We start from the raw sequence: 21,443 nt of genomic DNA on the forward strand, positions 1-21,443 counted from the left end.
CGTCGCATGTTTTGTTATGTCATTACTTACAGCCTCCAAGTTTTCGAACAAGTGCGAGGCTGACCGTTTTGCTCGTATGCTACGTTCTTGTGTCGCCAGAGTTTCACGACGCCGAAGACTGGTCAGCTATAGCTTCGTAAGCAAGAAGGCTCAGAAAACTGATTCTTGTCAACACTGCGAAGAAAAGAAGTATTAAGCCCGTCGAACAGCATTTCTTAAAATTCTGGTACAGGAGTCTGTTTGACTTGTTTTACATATGACCCCGAGTTTTTACTAGTCATTATCAAGTTGTGTACTACCCAGCATGCTGGCTGAACAGCGGTAAATACGGAAATAAATATCTTGAGCTGTTCAGCCAGCAAGTTCGGCTGAGTGCAGCTTTTTAACGGCCCTTCCAAACGCAACTTGCTACGTTTCGGCAGAAATGAACATGCATATCTTGTAGTGCGAAATACGAAATGCACGAATCATTCAAACACCTATGACTTCAGAAGCCTTTAGATTTCTAGGAACCATGAGGGTATTTTATTTGGATATAGCAAAATCAAAACTAAAGTGCACCGTTTCTGCATGGATGGAGATAATTGAACGGATAAGCAGATGAAACGCTTTGGGAGTCGACGTTAGGCGTAACATTTTGCAGTTAGCTGCCGAATCAGAATCATTTGCGGTTCTACAAAACGCTACCAGATGGGCGAACAAGCTTGTGTCAGGTGGGACGCTGCGTCTGTGGCGCGTGCAAGTGGGCGACGACAGCGCCGCCAAGGCGACGTCATTAGTACGACGGTGACGCCCCCCCCCCCCCCATGACAATTGACTTACTGTACTCTGGCAAACAAACGTTACACTGTGTTCTGTTACGATTTCGGCTGATATCGAAGGTAGGCGCTCGCATTTATAAGTAAGCTGTTTCTATACGACGTGACACAAGTGTAGTCAGTTTCAAAGCGCCGGCGGGACTTATACCTCGGGAATGGCAGGCATGGGTCTCTGATTTGAAGGCAGGAGAGCGTTGGGCTTTTGTGCTTATAGCACTTTCATTTTTGATTGAACGTACTCAAAACAAGGCGATACAGAAACCAACTACTAACTACCTCAAAGTGTATGGTATGAACGCCACGACAAATATATTCCTTTCTCATGCACTTCTGCAGCAGCTTTTGATCTGAAAAGATAGGAAAAGCACTTGCCTGAAGCTTTGTAGCGCAACAGTCGGCTTAAATAAAATATGCCAGTGAATAGAATTCACAAAGCACAAATTGAGCGTGACCTCCGGTTTAGCGGTTATCTCGCTTTTATTTCTTTAAAAAGTTATAGAAGTGGTTCGTCAAATGGAACAAGCAGAACTAAATGAGGGTTTCGCTAATCCCTTCAAAGCGTGAGAGAATGAGCTATACGTCACGACTTTGTAGACGTGAACATTGTACTTAACGTCGGCAGATAAAAGTAAAAATATTTAACACTCGACTCGACTCTATCCAGTCCTCAAAAACGCGGGCGCTTGAAAAGCATGGCGCACTATTCTCCACTAGGAAGCACTCATAACATATCAAGTATTTGTCGTTTCAAATGTTGTCAATATGGCCTACTTTTCTAAGGTATTAAGAAATGTAAAAATTGGTGCACAAATTGAGCACGGAGGTACATACGAAACCTGCGACAGTATCTCGGAAGGACAACTTCTCACTAGAAGACTAATATCCGTCCTGATATGGACACGCGGAACTAGCGGCTTTCCGGGCCGTAGTCTACTTTAAATTGAGGTGCATGGAGGAGAGGAGGGGGTCCGGGGAGGAGGGGGACCAAGTTGAGTGACCTCCTGTATCCCCAGCGAAAATGGAGAATGATGCTTGCCACCCCGACAAAAAGAATCCTTCACCATCTTAGTTAACCAGGAGGCTTTCAGATTGCTTGGCGAGCACGACTTAATCGACTAGTCGAAGTGCGGGGACAGTGAGTATGAAAAATTTGTTCTGCGGAAATGCGCAAGGCGAATGACTGTAATGAAAGGGAAATACTGGAATTCCCTTGCCCAGTAGTTCGAAGCTACAAAGGAAACCGATACTGAGAATGCCGTATGGGTTTTCTTTGTAGATTCGTGCAACGGGTTTCCTAGGTAGCTTTTTGCTACTGTCCAGATGCTACTGTCCAGTAGCGCAAAAGTTTTCATTTAGGAATACGCAATAAACGAATGCTAAAGGCACGGTTCTGTCATAGAGCTTTCTAAGCTTACACTACCATCATATTTACATACGAATCCGCACAGCGAATACGCACGGATATGGCACCATGAATTGCAACGAGTGAGAAGAATCTGAGAAGCCGAAGGACTGGCAACAGTAAGATACACAGAATTAAGCCTAGGAAAGCACAGGTGAAAGGAGTAGTCTCTTGTTGAACTACAATTATGGATGACGAATAAACTTGCAATAAACTTCACATTTCTAATGAAGGAAAAGGCTAATGCAAGTAAAACAAAGGACAGCTTTCCGCCAGTGAGAGTCGAACCTACGAAATAAGCACAACGCGTGCGGTGCTCTGACAGTTGAACTATGGCGACGGCAAGTGGGACTTTTTCATCATTCAGCTCCCACCGGTGGTACAGTTTCTTGCAGTACTGTTTCATTTTTTTTCATTCATTAGGAATATCCCACTTGTTGCAAACTTGACCTTCAGGATAATTACCTCTACAGGTGAACTGAAAAAGAGGTGATTTATCGTTTGTTTTCCTCGCATCATTGCCTGCCGGCTTCATATACTTGTAAAAAATAACTCCAGTCACAAGCAAATTAACGCTGGTATGGAACAGCTTAGATCACACAATAGCAATTCGAGTTCACGTCGGTACAGCCTCACATGTTAGGGTTCAGGGTCATACTGTGGCACGAGTTTGGTATGTTACCCAACAAAGATTACTAGGCATTTTTACATTGACGTGATGCATGGTTTACTAATACTACGCGTCACTACAAAAAACCGCTCTTCTTGTTCGGAAATTTAATATCTTGAGGCGCACCGTACTTCTTGTTAACTTTTAACCATCAAATAGTCATTGGTTTGTCTGCTAAAGGAGAGCGTGCCACACGCGCTTTGTAGTAAATGCGCGTTGTTTACGATGTACTTGCTTAGTAATGAAGTAGTTTCGACAACGGAAGGAACCACCCACCGAAAATATCAGTTCCCGTCGCACAAGCTGCTCAATTATAGACACCCACTTCTGCATCCCAGAGTCGTTAGAATGTTAGCGTTTAAATTCCTGTGGGCTTGGTAGTATTACTGTTAAAGCAAACTTCTCTTTTGGCCGGACTCCCAGCATTCTTTTTGCTACGCGCTCTACAAGCATTAACAAGCGCTCTTGCAAAGATGATTTTCTTATTACATTAAGAAATTCTTGCACGATCGTTAAAGGACCCTAATAAAGTTTTTCATCCATCCATCCATTACGGTTAAAATTGCAAAAGAAATGAAGAAAAACGCAGAACATGAGTTTGTCCCGCGCAGCAGTAGGTTGTGTCCAAATCAACGCACCATAGGGTGACGTCTTCTAAATTTAATATGCGGATCTTAAAGGCTATGCTTTTGCTGGTTGAATGCGGCGAAATGGATTTCGGGAGCAGAGAACACGTCATACACACCGGGTTCTGGACACCACGCATTTACAAAAGAACCTAAGCTGAGCCAGCGCTCTCGAAGGCTCTGCTTCACTGAGTGCTACCGTCACCTTCGAGTCCAAGGATGATGGTGATCACGTGAGGATTCCCGTTCAAACGGGATGATTGCGTGGGGCACCAAGCCCGTTGTTTTTACTGCACTACTTATTTACGAAACTTGCAGCCGTTATAGCTTGGGAACATTCATTCCGAATGCCTCGGTAGCGTAAATGAATCAAGAAAAAGCTTCTGCTCATTCGTTGGGCTTCATCCAAAAAACACCACAGCTGTTACACGGGCGTTCTGCGATTACTCTTCAGCCACATTAAGCCAAATTCTTTATATAGGTACAACTTTAGCTCCGCAGTATATTTAATAGCCCGAATCTTCAGAACGAAGGGTTTTAATATTAAATAGCGATAGAAATGGTACCGAGTAATGCGCTAAGCGTGGAGTGTTTTGACAAATGGCTCTTCTAAATTGTTACACTATACGGTATTAATTCAGTGAAAGGGTTCATTGGCATATTAGTTGCGACAGGCGAATCAGGCTAGCGTATTACGTGACAAGGAAGTTAAGGATATGCGCTCCTTGCCAGCGAGGGGTATTGCTGCCAAGGTTGGACTGAACGTGGTGAAGCTATAAAGTCGAAAAATACCGCAGCCGGCTCTCTAACGACCTCCAGACCAGCTTTCTCTCGTTAAAGCACCGATAAGCGCGTTCGCAGCGTTCATATAGTTACGAAGACATGCACACTGATCGATCTTTCCCGGACTGTCTGAAAAGAAAACTAAAAACGAAAAGAGGAGAGACACAGAAGCATTGACGGTGTCTCGAGCCGTCGGCAGAATGCAGAAGCGAAATGGATACACACCGAGACCTTCTCTCCTCCGTCGCCGTCCTCATTGCGTGCCATTGGTTCACGAGAAGAAGGGCTAAGCTGTAGAGAAGACATCATTCTGTGCCTGATTCCAGCGTACAACGACGTAAGTTGCGGAGATGGGGACGACTCTCAATTTCGGCCTGTTCTTGCTTCTGCCAGCCACTTTGCTCGGTAAGCCTGCTCTGAGTGCCGTAAATATTTCGCGGGAAGTTTTTAATCCTGTCGTGTGCCGAAGCAGTGAAGTAACAGTAAGCTACATATGCTTTGCTATTCTTAGTCTGCGTTCTTTGCTTGTATGGGTGGAATAAGAGACGCAGATTCGTCATTGACTATTTCTAACCGCAGTTATGCCAGTCTACACTAACCTTCGTCTTTGGGAATTTCTGCTGCTTCGCTGTTTGCGTCATGCTCATGAAAAACAAAATAAATGAAGAATGTGCCTGCAGCGAATGTGCCTACATTTCTGTGGTGGGGGACGTAGAAAAGGCAATAAATATCCTGTTTGTGAAATACTGAAAGCACAGAAATTTTAAGAATATAGTGCCAAGAATACAGTGCGATGCATGAACATTCCTGGGCGGCTAAATGACTCAATTTTACGAAATAGGTTAGAAGCTGTCTCGCAGGCTGACATGTAATTTCATTTGGCACAGCTTGCATTCACCGTGCTAGACACCATAGAAATAGCAGTTCAGCTGAAGGGCTCCCTTGTTCCCATTCTAGGTTACATTAGTACATATGTCACCTTAACTATATATTACATTTAATTGGCTACGAAACATGAAAATACGCGATACGCAGTTTACAAAATGGTAAAGAGGTAAATGGTAAATCAATGCTCTAAGTAACAGTTTTAAACCGCGCTGCACAGGACACAGCACAGGAACCACAAACCGAAGCGCAAGCCTGTGTTGCGCTCCTTAAAACTGTTATATACATGATGAACCAACCAGCCCAAATAAACACGCTGTTAATATAAATGTTGATTTGAGACCATAGGCAATCAGCCTAAAGAGACATTAAGGACACAAGTCAAGCGAGAACGAAAGATTAGGCTCCTGATATAAACAATATGTCACTCATCGGGGTAGGACAGAGCTCTTAAAAGCCCCCCAAAAAATTTAGAACAATAGAATTGTGACTAGCGCCACCTATTGTAGACAACGGTACCCCAGATGTGACGCCAGAACCGGCTGATTAAGAGAGAGTGTCGTAGAGGTAGACCGTGTGGAGATTACGCCAACTCGTCGCTTTAGGCGCCGGTGGTTCAATATTAAGGAACAATACAGTCCGTTCAGCGGCAGTTATCTACGCAACAAAGTGATATATTACGATGACCCGCCGTGGTTGCTCAGTGGCTATGGTGTTGGGCTGCTGAGCACTAGGTCGCTGGACCGTATCCCGGCCACGGCGGCCGCATTTCGATGGGGGCGAAATGCGAAAACACCCGTGTACTTAGATTTAGGTGCACGTTAAAAAACCCCAGGTGGTCAAAATTTCCGGAGTCCTCCACTACGGCGTGCCTCATAATCAGAAAGTGGTTTTGGCACGTAAAACCCCATAATTATATATATTATATATATATATATTACGATGCAGAAAACAATAATAGACTTCTTGGCAAATAATCTATCGATCTAGGTCGATTTAATTTTTTTTAGCGTTCCTTTAATCACTAATCCTCTTATGTGCAGGGGCACAAAGGCAACTAATAGTCTTTGGTTAGCCTTCCTATCGCCCCTTCTCTGTCTCTCTCACCGGCTCACCCAAGGATTCGTGAAGCATTGAAAACAATTTACAGTGCATTTACAGTACTAACACGGGGCACGAGCCTGCCCTAATCAGTAAAGCAATGAGGATTTAAGTGATAATAAACGAGTAGTTTACAGACCTAAAAATAAACTTTGCTACACATGTTTAGAAAATAAATGCAGAAAAAAAAAGGCCCGATGAATGCTATTGGCACTTCTAGTGACAGCAGCATGGCTGAATACACGTTACTGCACCTCACAATTTTTTTTATATCTATCTGAGTAGTCGCCAGTTACGTGCATCGCTTGTATAAGAAGATTCCCAGGTTTAAAAGTACCATGAAAGCCTCTCCGCGCCATCTTGGCTATCGTTAATTACGCCTGCACTTGTTACTATTTCTTCTATTTCTAACCGCACGTTTCTTGTGTAACAGTGTAGTGTATTGTTGCATTTCCCGATTCCCCTGTCCTTTGAGCCGTGGTCGAATTTAGATCTCTAGGACGTGCATACTGAACTACACCGCGCTTAGCGACCGGCCGATGTGTGACTGCACGTCGGACTGTCATGATTATACGTGTAAAATGCGTTCCGATCAGCGTTCTCTTGTTCCCGTTTCAATACATGGTGACTTCACCATGTGGCTTTCTGTGCCACGATGGCCTCATTTTGGTGGCGATGGAAAGCACGCATGCCCGTCTACTAAAAATTTAGTGCATCTTAAGGGATAGATTATTGCCTCTTTTTGTGTGAGGAAACGAAGGAAACAATGTTTCTTTTTTTTAGCTGCTATATAGTCGCATTCGCTTCTTTTTCAGGGTCCCTAAGTGGATTATTTGTGCACACTGCCCACAGTATTGGTTGTGAACAGCGGACAGACAAACTTTGCTGTGAATTTCTTGAACCTTCGTTGCGATGCTTCTGTCGTCTCCTCAGTGATGTGGGAATGAAAAGAGGATGGGAACTGGATTATTACACTAACAGGCATCGCCGCCTTTTTCGACTTCCTCCAGTATAGCACGTACCCTTATTGCGTTCCCGCTGAATGAACTGAATAAATAATTCTTTTAGGCTTGATTAAAGGACAACTAGTTCATTGATAAAGCTTAATGACTAGTGCGTGCTTGGAAGACGTTAAACATAATACTCAGTGCTTTTACAATATACTCAACGTTTGGCTTGCAGGGAGAGACGTCCACATTTTCCCGATCACCGTTCCGTGCACTCTTTCCAGGCACTTGCAAGGCTCACCTAAAATCCGGCTGCAAGATCGAGACGCTGCGCGGCTGCGGTGAAGACTACGTTCCCTACCTGAAGACTCAGCGCATGTCGGATACGCCGCAGCAGCTGGCCAAAGAATGCGCGTAAGCAACACGCCGTCGCCCTCAACCACTGTGCGAACAGTAGAGGGGCAATTCTCGCTTGCTAAAAGCGGGTTAAACACCAGCTGCACAAAAATTTCCCTTTGGGCCATGTTGATTGCTATGAAGTGGCAGATACCATTGAAGCAAAGGCGCCGGACTAATAACTTTCCCTTCTTTTTGGAGGGAGGGGGGGGGGGGGGTTCCCGCCTTTCAGTATCACCTAAGGAGACGACGCGGGCACCCACCCATTAGCGGATATGATGCAAATAACAGACCGTGGCATCCGAGATCTTGCGCTCGGCACGGACTCCTCTAACCCCCGAGGTCTACGCGAAGGAGTCGAGCTGCTTCTTAAGGTTCTACGTAATCTCCGGCTGGCGCCAATGGCATAATTGTTCTTTTTTTTCTGGTGGGAGGGATTTGCTGTAGTTAGAGAGAAAGAGAGAACGGAGGAAGGAAAAGCAGGGAGGTTTACCAGATTGAGTCCAGTTTGTTACCCTACGCGTGGGGAGGGGGAAGAGCGAGTGAAAGAGAGAGATAAAACGAATATATATCGCATTTTTCCGTGCAGTGAGTTAGGTGCAGGGTGTCTACAGACGGGTACTGTAGATGGGTAGGTTCGTGTAGGTAGGTAGGTGGGTAGGTAGGTGGGCAGCTCGGTGGTTGGGCAGATGGGAAGGTAGGTAGGTAGGTAGGTAGGTAGGTTGGTAGGTATGTTCCTGTCTCTCCCAGCTATAATAAAAAGAACTGAACGCGTGACCGATGTTTCAATGAAACCGCAATCCGGTGCTCTAACCACTTGGCCATGTCTAATTTCCTCGTGGCAGGTTGCGCTTTGAGGCGTCGTGTTAGACTGCACCATCTTAATGACCGGGCCACTTTGCCCAGCACTTTCCCCGTAGCAGCTTACGCTACGTAGAAACTGTGCGACGTTTACAACTTCATGATCGCCTAAGTTAATCACTGTTCAGCATTTCTTTGCTGTAGCTCTGAAGAGATCGTCGTTTTGACATACACTACAAGGGATAGCCATAGGTACGTAAGAATGTGTAACGCGTACGTCGCCAATGACGTCAAAGTCCGAGTTTCTCTCGCTTATGCTCGTCCACTACCGATGTAGAGGCGAACAATCGTCATGTCCTAATATTGTGTCGAACTGCCGGCGTCAATGCGCCTTCGCTTTGCAATATGGTTTTGAAGAATCTGCAAAGCACATCCCCTGGAGAAACATTGACGAATAGTTGAACCTCATTATGACATCTTATCTGGAAGGCTCCCTGTTCTAAGTGGGCCAGAGAGCCACGGCAGGCGGTCAGCACATCTCATTGCTGACATCTTTATTGACCTACTCCTGGTCAACCATGCAAGTTTTATTACCGACATGAACGAAAAGCCTGTAACATACTCGCATGAGGTAGCCACAAAATATTTTACACTGTAAGTCCCCTTTTCGTTAATGTAAAGACGTTGAACCTAATCAGCTCTTTTTTTCCTGCTGTGGTGTTATGAAGGGCTGTCGATTTTTAATTATGCTGAGTATCTGGAATCTCTGCATTGAATGTGTAAATGAATGAGCAGCATTTTCAGGGTTCCTAAAGAAAAATTGACAGTCACTGAAGTATCCTTACGTTACATTAATGCGAAAGCATTCTGACTTCTCTAGTTAATTCGTTAGACATAGAAGTGTCAAAGTGGAAAAAAGCGTATGTGTATCAGGTGCGAGCAGTCGGCCATTTGGTCGAAGTAGAGAGGGTATGGAAGAGCTTAGAAGAGCCTGTATGTGTGTACGTGTATATATTTCACATTATTTTTTCGCATTATTGCATATAAAGTGCAATGTAACAGACGGTCGTCTGCTCCGGGCCACCGGCAGCTGCACTTCGGTCCTCGAAGAGGCAGAACGTGCGTCAAATGAGCTGCTGAAGAACGCTTTGCAGTGTGGTCACCTCAAATGCTGCGTCGTACTTCTAACGGATTTGTCTCGCCTTTACCACTAAATCGCCACTGATTTTTCTTTTTGCTAAACAGACTGCGATCAGAGTTTATACATCGAGAAAAAAATTCAGCAAGAGCGGACTCGTGACGTCTGAGACGTCCATTTGAGGGATTGCGAGCCGTTTGTGCGCAGACGCAAGTGAGGAAGTGACGCGGGCGTGAGGAAGTGAGGAAGTGAGGAAGTGACGCGGGCGTGAGGAAGAAAATCTGGGGGCTTTTGCTCCTTGAATATATGACTCTGCCTAGGCAGTACGGAGGAGGTCTCTTAGCGCGTGTTATAGGCGTTTGTCCCTTTGACATGCCGGCATTGCGGAGTACGGTCCACTTTGTTTACGCTCTGCCGCTGGCTTCTACTTCTACTCTAATTCCGTCTACTCACGCTCAAGTCAAATGCGTGGGTGCAAAGCCTGTTTTCCCTCGTTCAAAAAACAGAACTTTCGAGTTACAAGTTACTGGTGTTGGAGCTCCTTGGTGTTATCTTTTGCGCGTTCTGCCAGTACAGTTTCTTTCTCTATGCTTCATATTCGACGTGACTTTACAATGAGAACATATTCAATGTTCGATAATATTCAAATTCGTAAGTTCCACCTATCTTGCATTCCTTGAATGTTTGCGTGAATAAGTTTGCGAGTGAATTGTCTCGGTAGGAGTCTAGGCACATTGTACAACCCCAACTGTGGCCCCTGGGAGTTTGCTTAGGTAGCGTAAAAATTTATTCCACTCTGGAAGCAGTCGCACAGTTCTTACAGTAGCGACGAAAAAGGTTTTATCGCGATCCTATTTTTTTTAACCTAACAACAACGTCGGCCCAATGCTTTGTTTTAGACGTTCGATATTTGCAGGCGCTATCGCCGTGGGAGAAGTGATGCAAAATGGGCGTCGATCAAAGTAATTCTGGGCGCCAGTGGGTGGTTCCAAGGTAATAGATGCTCAGAGTATCGTTTGAGAAAATACGTTGATGCACTACGTGCACGTAAAGAAATCACATTGTCCTCTCTACGCGTTCTCAATAAGTTTTTCGGTTTCTGTGGTCTACGAAAGCTATGTTAGCGTACGTACGCCATTTCAGGAGTTTGACGTGTACCTAATATTCCCGTACGCTGTAAGGAATGGCCTTGTGAAACAGGGTAACACCCCGCTCTCACTTCAATGGGAAATAGTGTTGCTGAAAGGCAGCCGTTTATGTGCGGACACAAGAGGAAACGGAATGAACAGCGTGGATATCGGCGTTAGTGCTGCTCACATAGAAATCTTTATTTATAGATGACGGCTTCGCTCTGCCTACGCAAAATGTTTCCTGCACGAAAATTGGCCGCGACGACATTGCGCAGTGTGATCGGGGCTTTGGTAGACGAACGCACATATCGCCTTCGAATACCTGCATCGTGATGCACCAAGACACAGACTCAAATCGTCTTTAATGACGTTAGGTGGTAGACCAATCCGTTTAAAGAAATCATTTGTGCTACGATGGTACCAAAAAAAGAAAACTCTCCAAGACAGCGGCATTGTGAGGTGTTAGTAAGCGTGTGAAAGAAGCAAACGTTCGGTTGATAACTGCTTTCTTCATTTGTACTGTCACTTTGTATGCTATGTCATTACTGTTGTTGTTGTCATTGTCGCTGTGAAAGTCCTTTGTAATGTTGCAGTGTTGCGTGATGTTGTTGTTCGCACTCTCCCTTTGAGAGTTTCTTCGCCATGGCGCTGTGGTGTGTTGAGTGCTATGTGATAACATTTTTTAACTGATTTTTCTATTCTTTCTTCCGCAAAAGTAAGTGCAAAAATACACATAACTATACATGTAACCGTGTCACCTGTTGAAGCGCCAAAAACCAATGATTTGTTGCATTTGCTCGCCATGCATCTTCTATTATGCCACTAAACATTTTCTAAAGCACGGAGCTCACAGTTGGGGCGCCCCTCATAAGACCCATTGTTAATTATTGTCGGCAGGCAAGCTAATCTCAAATATTTCTAAATAAATGTCTTGTGTGCATAGTGTTCCACAAGCTCTTTCACCATGCCACCCACAAATACAAAGCATCCTAGTGCAGCCGGCAGCAATGCGCAGGAATGAGCGTGTGACTTTATTTTGCAATGATTCATTCAGGGGAATTGTTCAACTAAAGCAAATGAATTTTCTTGTTATCTTCAGTTTCTTCTTTGCTGTTTTTTTTTTGTAAATAAGATAGATCTTGTCAAATATAGCGCAAGTTTTTGGAAAGGGGTCTGTTAGTTTAAGGCTTACGTTGAACTGATTGCTTGCTTGCTTTTTTTAACCCGCCACACTGGATCTGTGTTCTAGGAAACTCCAATCACAGTCCTTAAACTACGGGGTGCCCTTCTGCTTACTACACTGTTGTAATTACACTGGAAATCTATAAAAAGAGAGTGTGCATTGTGAATTGGATTTAATGCGGCAGCATCGTCAGGCAAAGTGGAAGTATAACCTCGACCGCCTTCAGATTCGTGGCGTAGAGTCTGAAAAAGACAAGCTCAAACAGACAGACAGTATAAATCGAATGCAATTGAGTCAATGTCTCATTAGTCGGCAAGGGTATCCACGCACCACGTATCCTCAATAAAAGCCACTCCACTTCTACTTTCAGGAAATACAAACGGCAGATAGCGTGCGCTCTTCACTTTCACCACGACTGCACGCGGGGTCGGAGCCAGGCTGCCGCACTCGCGACTATAGCAGCACTCGGAGAAACCATGGAAGCTGTTTGCACCCCGGGTTCGCGACCAAACCAAGGTACTGGCAGTGCATTTGTTTTAGCCGAGAAGGTATAGTTGTTCTGAGCCTGAGCGTTCTGCTTTCCGCAAGCCTCGCCAAGCATGGAAAGAAGGCGGTGTATGGGGCGGTCACGCTGTGAGACGTTAGAAGCCAGTTTTTTTGCGCGTAGTTTCCCGCTTTTGTTACCTAGCGCGCGCTCTTCTAGTGAGTGTCGTAGCCAGGGCTGGTACAATGTAACTAAGTATGGACAGCTGGGCTAGTTGGTTGTGATTAGCATTATGAAACATCGTTCCAGCGCACAAATCGAACACGGACGAGAAGAGAAAGACAACACGAAGCGATGTTTCATAATGCTAATCACAACCAACTAGCCCAGCTGTCCATACTTAGCGATATACTTTCTAGTACATTGGGCCCTTTCTACCCTCCTCCTTTGTGTGCAAACCCTTCCTCTACCATCCGGCGTTCGTGTTGTCTTTTTCTTCTCGTCCGTGTTGAATCGTGCGCTGGAATGATGTTTCATACTGGTACAATGTAATTGACTCCTTCCGCTCTGTTTTATTGTTTCCCTTAACATCCGCTGATCATGACCAGCCGGGACTGCCGAAAGGAAGCTAATTAGAATTATCAAAGCTCGGGGCATATTTTCGAGGATCTTTGCCGCCTGAGATTTATTTCGATTGGCGCTTCGCTCTATGTAGTAACAAATTTATATTTCATTAGAGCATCACATTGCATGGGTAGAAATTGGTGTTCTAATATCGTAAGCACCCCCCCCCCCTATTGCCCAAACTCCTGCTACCCACCCTTGTGACAGGCTGTTCGTTCAGATGCAGTTATCAGACGACCTTTTAGCCATCATGTACACGCGTATATGCCACGTGCTACTATTTCAGTCCGGAGTTACTGCGCTCCGACCGCAATGCAGACCGAAGTGCCATGCTCAGTGAATCTACCCCAAATGCAAAAAACATAAGAAACATACATAATAAGGACCCGACACCCACACAGTTACATGCTGTCAGAAACGAAAGTTTCTTTGCTGCAGAGCTTGCGTGAGAAAGCACTAAAATTATGGGAAGCATGCGGCTATAGCCTAGAATTTAGACCTTGAACTAGAGGTATTGTGATCGGAGACCATATTGTTTCACAGTTTTGCGAAACTGCAAGCGAAAACTTAGCTTTCTCATTGAAGCCCTTACATCGCGAACATTTAAAGCCGCCATATATGCATGGTATTGGTCTGCTTCACTTCGTCTATTGCTTCTTGGCGATTCGTTTTGCATATACTGAGGCAATGATGAGCGCTTATCGTTCGTAGTTCGTAGACAAAAGTATTGTACAATTATAGACTCGATTCGACCAGAAATGGGCACGATGTTCAATAAATGTTCACCATGTGAAGCTCCTTTAACCTTGCGACACCAAGAGATAAAAGAAATGTGACTCAATACTCGGGATGAGACGACCGAGCCCCGAGTCACTTAGCTGATGCTCTCTCTTTCTCCCTATTTTATTCACTGCACGATGACAGAGTACCTGAGAGGCGTCAAATGCATGAACTATGTCGGTGACAAGCTCCACACCTGCTTCACCAATTTGAGAGGCGCTGTGCAACGGGCAGTGTTCAAGGCTCCCGCCAAGCAAGCACTGCACTACACCTGCTGGTGAGTAATGATGAATGAAAGGCGACTGATTGATTGTCTGATTGATCGACTGATTCATCGATCGACCGACAGCTCGATTGATACACTTAACGTCCCAAGGAGCACTGGGTTTATGAGAAATGATGTAAGGACATGCTACACTCGAACTGTTTTCACCATGAGTACTTTATTGCGCATCCAATGCTCGGTAGAAGAGCATTTTTCGTTTCCTCACCACCAGGATGTGGTAGTCGTGGCCCCGAATCGAACCTGCAACCTATCGCAGGGTAGCTGAACGCCGGGGCACCAGCAGGACTACGGCGAGTGATGTATTGATTTTAGTTTGCAGTTCTCTGTACCCACTAAGGAGGTACGTACCTCTCGCCTGGTTTTCGAACTGAGCGTCCGGTCCGGCTATAGCAAGCATGTCGCCGTTGTTCATAACTGACGATGTCATTTAGCAACAACGCTACACAACAGAGAAATAGTAGTGGCACCACGGAGCGACCACTTTGCAAAAGGGCGAAGGATGTCCTCGAACTGTTGCTCAAGGCAGCACTTGCGAAATGAAGCTTGCGTCAAGTGCCATGGCACCTTTCTTCCTCACGGTGTGCATGCATGAGCATAGAGAGAGAGAGATAAAAGAATGCAGAGAAAGGCAGGGAGGTTAACCAGAGGTAGTTCCGATGAATAAAAAAGTTAACAGAAAGATTTAGCTCGAGGGCTCCTGCCCAAATATGCGGCAACGGAGAAATAACACTGAATTTGACGAGGTTTGCTGCATTTAATGAATAAGGTAGAATCTAATAGCACTAGCAGTTCAATTTATTATTTCGGCTGCAAATTATTTTACAAGTGTTGTTGAACGTCCCAAAATCCCTGCCATATGTGCATGGTGCTTGTCTGATTCACTTCGTCCCTTGTTGACTGTTGACTCCACTCTTGCCTATGTCACTACTTTGGGAGTAGGACACTTGCGAAACATTTCTACACACTGTAACAATTTCACGCAAGTTGTAAAATCAAATACCGAAATTATCCGTTTTACATGCCCTAAGAGAGTCAGTTTGCACAGCTGCGATAGCTGTTGCTCGTGCGGAACCTCGGTGCAAATTCGCTAGAGTTCTTGTAAACAACTCCAGACCGCAAATCAGAGTTCTTTTTGTTATGGTTATTAGAATTTACGTTTCACTCTCGAATACACCAAATCTTTGAAATCGGTCAAACAGTTGTCTCATAAAAGCATTTTAGCATGTTTTATGTATTTGAATTGAGAAATAGGAGTTGATACCGAGCTCAAAGTTTCGCTTAATCCTGAATGCTCAAAAAATCTCGTAACGTGTACCTACGGAGAGCGTTTTAGTTACCACGCTCCGGAAATATTTATCGGTCGTTTTTTTTTTTTCCTGAGAAATACTTCGGATATACTTGAACCAGTTTGTGCCCAACTACATACTTTTGCACTAAAGCTTGTTAAGTTCAACAGGTAACGGCCGTTCCAAAGGCAATGAAGCTGCAATTTATTTTCATCCATTTTTCTGAGTCTTCCTACAAGACAATTTCTGCTCTGCGCTTTCCTGATCTCAAAAGTGGCCCAACTCGTGTCACCCAGCCCTGCCTAATTTTGGTTTTACCGTGGAGCCTAAATGCCAATCAGTTGTTTAACTTCCATCTCCGACGAGACCTCTAATTTTAAGAAAAGAATGTCATTTGCCAATGTTAGCGCAGACACTATTGCTCCTTTCCCAATTGTTCGCACCATCTCATAATTTATTGTAGCCCTATAGAATTGATCTATGTTTCGTAATAAATGTATGTCGCTTCTCTTCACATTTATATTATCTTCGGGGATGTTTGAGTTTGTTCTTCCTTTGTTTGGGCATAGACCGAGATATTTTCTTACTGCTTGACGATGGGTATGACTTGCTGCTGTGTTGAAATGATACCACGTTATTGCTAATCACTTCATTAAAGATCATAATTCCCGATTTTCCTGTGTTAAAAGTAACGTTAGACATGTCGCTTTATTGCCGCATGTATTCGCAGAACTCTGTGAATTCCTTGCATCATCCCCTAGTAGCACTATGTCGTCCGCATACATCCGCCCATGGATCTTCTGTTGCGCCATTTGCACACTACATATGTAAGACAAATCATGACCTCATTAACCGTCCCCCGGTCGTCATTCTAGGGCACTCACATACAGCGTGAACTACAATGGAGGCAGAGTGCATCCGTGTTTAAGTCTTCGGTGAATTTCCAGTACATCTTTGAATTTGCGGCCTTCCCGTGCGATTTGTACTCCGTTGTATCTATATATATATCTCCCTTAACAGCTCCGCAAGAATCATCACCTGCGCCCTCGCACTTGAGAATATCCAAAAACGTTTCGCTCTCTACGTTGTAATAAGCTCTTTAATAACTAGAAATGCTATTCGTAAAAATCTACTTTGAGCTATTGAAATCTTTCTGCACTCTGCGACCGCAAAGGTATCATGCTCTAAGTATCTGCCTGGCCTGGACCAAATATCTAGTTCTTCAAATTTATGACTTTTATTGCGATAGCAATTATATGGAGACTCCAGGTGCGTTTCTGCCGTCGTCGTCAGCTTTGCCGTGAGGTTCCGTATAAATTCCAAGGGCCATAAAATCGTCGCCGCGAGTTTGTGCTGTGTATACGAGCGAAGGCGTGTGAGGGTGAGCCGGTGATCGCGGCTCAGTCTCGGGTGCGAAAGAGAGGAAAGCGGGGAGGCAGCGCGCCGTCTTCCGCCGCGCGAAAGGCTTCGTGGAGAGGGTGGAAAGGGGGAGGAGCATTCTACTGCGGGTGGCCCGGGCGGTCCGATTGACCACGCGCGCCCGCCCGGGCCGACGTACAGTACCTTGAAAGCTACCCGCCGTGGTTGCTCAGTGGCTATGGTGTTGGGCTGCTGAGCACGAGGTCGCGGGATCGAATCCCGGCCATGGCGGCCGCATTTCGATGGGGGCAAAATGCGAAAACACCCGTGTACTTAGATTTAGGTGCACGTGAAAGAACCCCAGGTGGTCAAAATTTCCGGAGTCCCCCACTACGGCGTGCCTCATAATCAGAAAGTGGTTTTGGCACGTAAAACCCCATATATTATTATTATTAGAGAGTGGAAAGGGGGAGAAGCATTCTACTGTGGGTGGCCCGGGCGGTCCGATGGACCACGCGCGCCCGCCCGGGCCGACAGCCACGCACTGTGTTTTCGCGGCTTAGTTTGCGGTTATGCGAGACGCAACACGAAGGTTTTGACAGCCGCTCACTCAGCGTTTTTACAGCCAGTTCCCACAGTCATCGAGTGAGATGTGTACACGTTTGCTTGTGCGCGCGTGACACCATGCTTGTTAATATAGTCAGTGTGCCTATGTTTACGAGTTTACGCGGCCGATAGCACTAATAACCTTACTTCGTATCGCTGACCACTAATTTGCTATCGCAATCGACGCTTCGCCTTTCGGGTGGAACTGCAACTTTTTTCATGCTTGCTCTATTGATGCGCCAGCGTAAGCAAGGAAGTTCGGCCATTGAATATACGCTATACCTGCTCATAGTGTCAAGACAAACGTATACCACGCACGTTGGCTGCCGTGCGCGGGTTGACAAGGAAGTGTCCTCACGTCAGCCCGGCAAAACCCCATGAAGTGATGGCTTCCAGAATAGGGCTGCTGCTTTTCAAATGTCACAAGTGAATGCTACTTCAATTTCCTTGCATAAATGCATTCATCATTATGTATACATTCAATACATAAAACAGGCTATTGATTGTGAGGCGTTTATGTACAGCGCCTATTTCTGCACCTATAGTGCCTAGAATGAGCTTCAAGCGCCTGCTGTAGGCGCCAAAATCCACATATTTTGCTGCCTAAAATCCGGCCTAATCCGGCCTAATAAATCCGGCATAACGTCTAGACGTTATGCTTCGCGCCACTTCAATTCTCCGTACGTTAAGCCTACGGTCTCTTTGCGTCCTCTCGGCTTTTTCCCTTTTAGCCACCGGATCGGCCTGTGGATGTGACGTTGCGTTGCTGAGTTCATGGTCGCGGGCTCCGTTCCCGACGGCCACCTCTTGATTGCGGCTAAATGCAGCAACTCTCACGTATATTGGGTGCGCGTTAAAGAACCCCAAGTGCGCTGAATATATCCGAGGCCCTTCACTGTGGCGTGTCTCAGAATGAGATCATGGTTTTTGGCACGTAAAACTGCAGAATTTACCCTTTTTTTTCTCTCTCTCTCTCTTTCCTTCTTCACTTTTCAATCCTCATACACTTTGCGCTCGCACGATCATGCCAGCCATGTGTCCTTTTGTTAAACCGCTTGCGTTTTCCTTACCTTCATTGCCTAGCTCTTCTTATTATATCTAACAAGCTTCATACGCTCACCACCTCTTCAATTTTTCGTTCGATCCCGTTCCCTTCACGTGGACCGCAGTGCGTACCACGACGTCACGGAATGCATTGGCGAAACCCTGGCGCCCTGCCATCGCGTCGGCGCCAAGGAGTTCCTGCTGGCCGTCATGGAGCGGGTGGTGGGCACCCCACTGCGACCAGCCTGCGCCAGCTACACGAAAGGTTCCGACGCGTGCCGAGCTCTAAAGCCTCTGCCACAGCTGGGTGCCAAGGACTTCACCGTCGACAGCCTCATCGAGCTCCTGGCTGAAGCCGGGTCCACGATAGGCCTGTTACCCTAGACTCTGTGAATGCGCTTTTTTGTTTTAACTGTTGTTTCACAGTGATCTATAGCTCACGTCACTAACACTTTCATTCTTAACTGCGCAAGACGTTCCACGACTTACAAAGAATGCGCATGAACTTGGGGTTGTTCGGCAGTCTTGTCTAACAATGAAAGCAGTAGGCAAAGGCAAACAGTGCAGAATCCTTCTTTCGTGCGTCTGTTCAAAGCACGAATGCGAGAATCTGTTGGCATCTGTGTGTGATGCCTCTTGCTTACTTTTCACAAGAAATAAGTGACCAGGCAAGCAAAATATACATGACGTACAGCAGGGAAGTGTGGGGCTCCAGCATAACGTGGCATATGGGTGAAAATGGCGCCGCAGCACTAAAGGAGACATGCCTACAAATACACGCGAAGAAAACAGACCACATGATAAATCTATTTGGGTACCGGCAGAAAGGGCAGCGTGATGTATACCTCTCTCTGTTTCTATATATGCGCCTGGGGTAGAGGAAATAGGAGGAAAAGATGGTAAGAAAATTCGTTACGAGGACAAAAGGTGTGAATAAAATACAGACGCTGTGCAGATGAACCGATCACAGCCGCGAGCCAAAACCCATACAGCACAGGAATGTAGTTATTGCACGGATGGCTCCTCCGCTCGGTACAGATTCGTGGAAACAGATCACACGCGTCATAATGAGAGAGCGCCGAAAAGTATATGCATGGGACGCCCCAAAGATAGAGAAGCGAACGGACAAACAAGCCCCTTGCACGCCATCTTGAACACCTAAAGAAACTACTGGGAACGCCCCTAGTACACCATCACCTAGCTGCGTCTAACTATGCTTTATCTTTCGTTTCATCACCTGTCCTCGACTTCGAGTGCTATTGCACAATTGATGATGAAGGCCACCACTCGTCGGTTTTCCCCTTCTTATCGGCAGAAACCGATACCGATCCCACTTTCTAAGGATTGATCAAGACGGCGAGTAGTGTCGTTCCTTAGCATCGTACAGCCACTTCATGTTGCGCACTTAAGCACTTCTGTAAACTATATCCCTATCTTTAGACAGTTGCATCGGGTACCGCCAACATAGGTGTTATTTTCCGCAATTAACTTTTCAGAAGCAATTTGGAGTTTCACTTTTCATTTCTCTTAGAATGCTCGCAACGGCGCTCACCTCTGCATCGTCTTAAACGAGTGATCACTCAACAGGTTTTCGCAAACACGTTCCAAATTTAAATAGGAACTGTACCTAGTGGTTCCACCTTGCTAGTTCTTTTGATGCTACCAACAATTTCAGGCTATTGGAATTTTTCCAAGTGCACCAGCCTGAGTGATCGTTTATACTCTACCCAAGCAGTCTCTTGCGTCTATGCATTGTACTATCTCCCTTTTTTTCCTATTTCTGTTCTCGTCGTGCTTACCCCTCGTACAAAGTAGAAAATTGGACACGTCTTGAAGAACGCAACGCAAACAGGTAGGAAAACAACAAGAAAAAATGCAATGGCCCAGGCTTTGGAGAGGTCGCTTCTTTCTTCGTTGTCTTCATCTCTGCGCTGTGTTCCTGAAAACGAAGCTATACCGACACCAACAAAGTGTCTGTTATATAAATCACGACACGTTGTTTAGTGGACTTCACCCCCCCCCCCTAACTTGCACTGATGTCTGATATAACGGTAGCTATACTTTCCCGTTTGTTTGGAAATTGTGTCTGTGTCATGGCCGAAACGTTCGAGCATGGGTTCCTTTACCAGTATGAATTGTGCAGCAGCCTTACGGGAGCCAGCCAAGAGTTTGTATTTCTCGCGTTTTCTGTTGCGTCAACGTTTAGCGCACATATTCGCCGGCACAAAGCCTCATCCGCACAAGGAAGTTAACAAAGTGTGGACTGAAAAGTATGAAGTATGTACCAGTATACAGCCGCAACTTGTTTCCAAATGAGCTATCCCAAATAACGTAGGTTCCACATAGATTCGTTAGCCCCTTTGCCAAGTGCGTGCTTTTTATGACGGCACAGGAAATGCCTCAGATTAACGAAAAAGCTGTACCTTCGACGTAATTTCTTATCGGGAGTTTGCTTCAAATGCCAATGCAAATGGCTCGCGCTAACAGACTCAAACTGCCGTTAATAAAATTATATTACATTCATCTCCAGACTTCTAATGAACATGTATTTAAGCTGTAAACATGAACCATTCACAAGGATGTCAAAGTTCTTTTTCAATAATCAGAACTTGTACACGCACCTTCATGTCGTTCTTTCTTTTTTCTTTGTTCTTTCTAATCTTTGTTCTTCAGTTCTCACGTTGTTGTGTTCTTGCTGCCACTTTGTCTGGTTTTCTTATTACGTTAAGCCTTGAAGGGCTGTTGAAGTGTTCTGACCTTAATTTTGAGTTTTGTTCAGCGTAAATGTTCTTCTCATCGACACATCTTGTACATAGCATTCTTCAGAAATAAAGCGGACAAGTAATTTTCATAGAACCGTTGCTCCTTTCAGGCGTGTTTGGAAAACGAATCCACTGTTCCGACATTGCGACAAAGGGCCATTGGGATAAGAGCGAGCCTAAATTATTGCTATCACGAAGGCTCAGGGAGTAAGTGCAGAAAAGAACTTACAGAACACCTACAATCTCGATCCTCTATAATCCTGATGCACTAATTACCATGGGGGAATTGTGAAAAGGGACAGTTTCGTGCAGTTTAGAAAGAAGTTTCCGTC

General features: G+C 45.4%; 1 protein-coding gene across 1 annotated transcript; it reads left to right on the forward strand.

Annotated features, from left to right (window-relative positions):
- The first annotated feature begins 4,403 nt into the window (after positions 1–4,403).
- LOC135912607 (uncharacterized) lies at positions 4,404–21,168 on the forward strand. The gene is made up of 5 exons (XM_065445102.2): positions 4,404–4,704; positions 7,517–7,646; positions 12,251–12,396; positions 13,913–14,045; positions 18,475–21,168. The coding sequence occupies exons 1-5, from the start codon at positions 4,650–4,652 to the stop codon at positions 18,731–18,733; spliced, it is 723 nt and encodes a 240-aa protein (XP_065301174.2). The 5' UTR covers positions 4,404–4,649; the 3' UTR covers positions 18,734–21,168.
- The last annotated feature ends 275 nt before the right edge of the window (positions 21,169–21,443 follow it).

This window comes from Dermacentor albipictus, chromosome 7, assembly GCF_038994185.2.
Source record: "Dermacentor albipictus isolate Rhodes 1998 colony chromosome 7, USDA_Dalb.pri_finalv2, whole genome shotgun sequence".
In the NCBI taxonomy this organism is placed as follows: Eukaryota; Metazoa; Arthropoda; class Arachnida; order Ixodida; family Ixodidae; genus Dermacentor; species Dermacentor albipictus.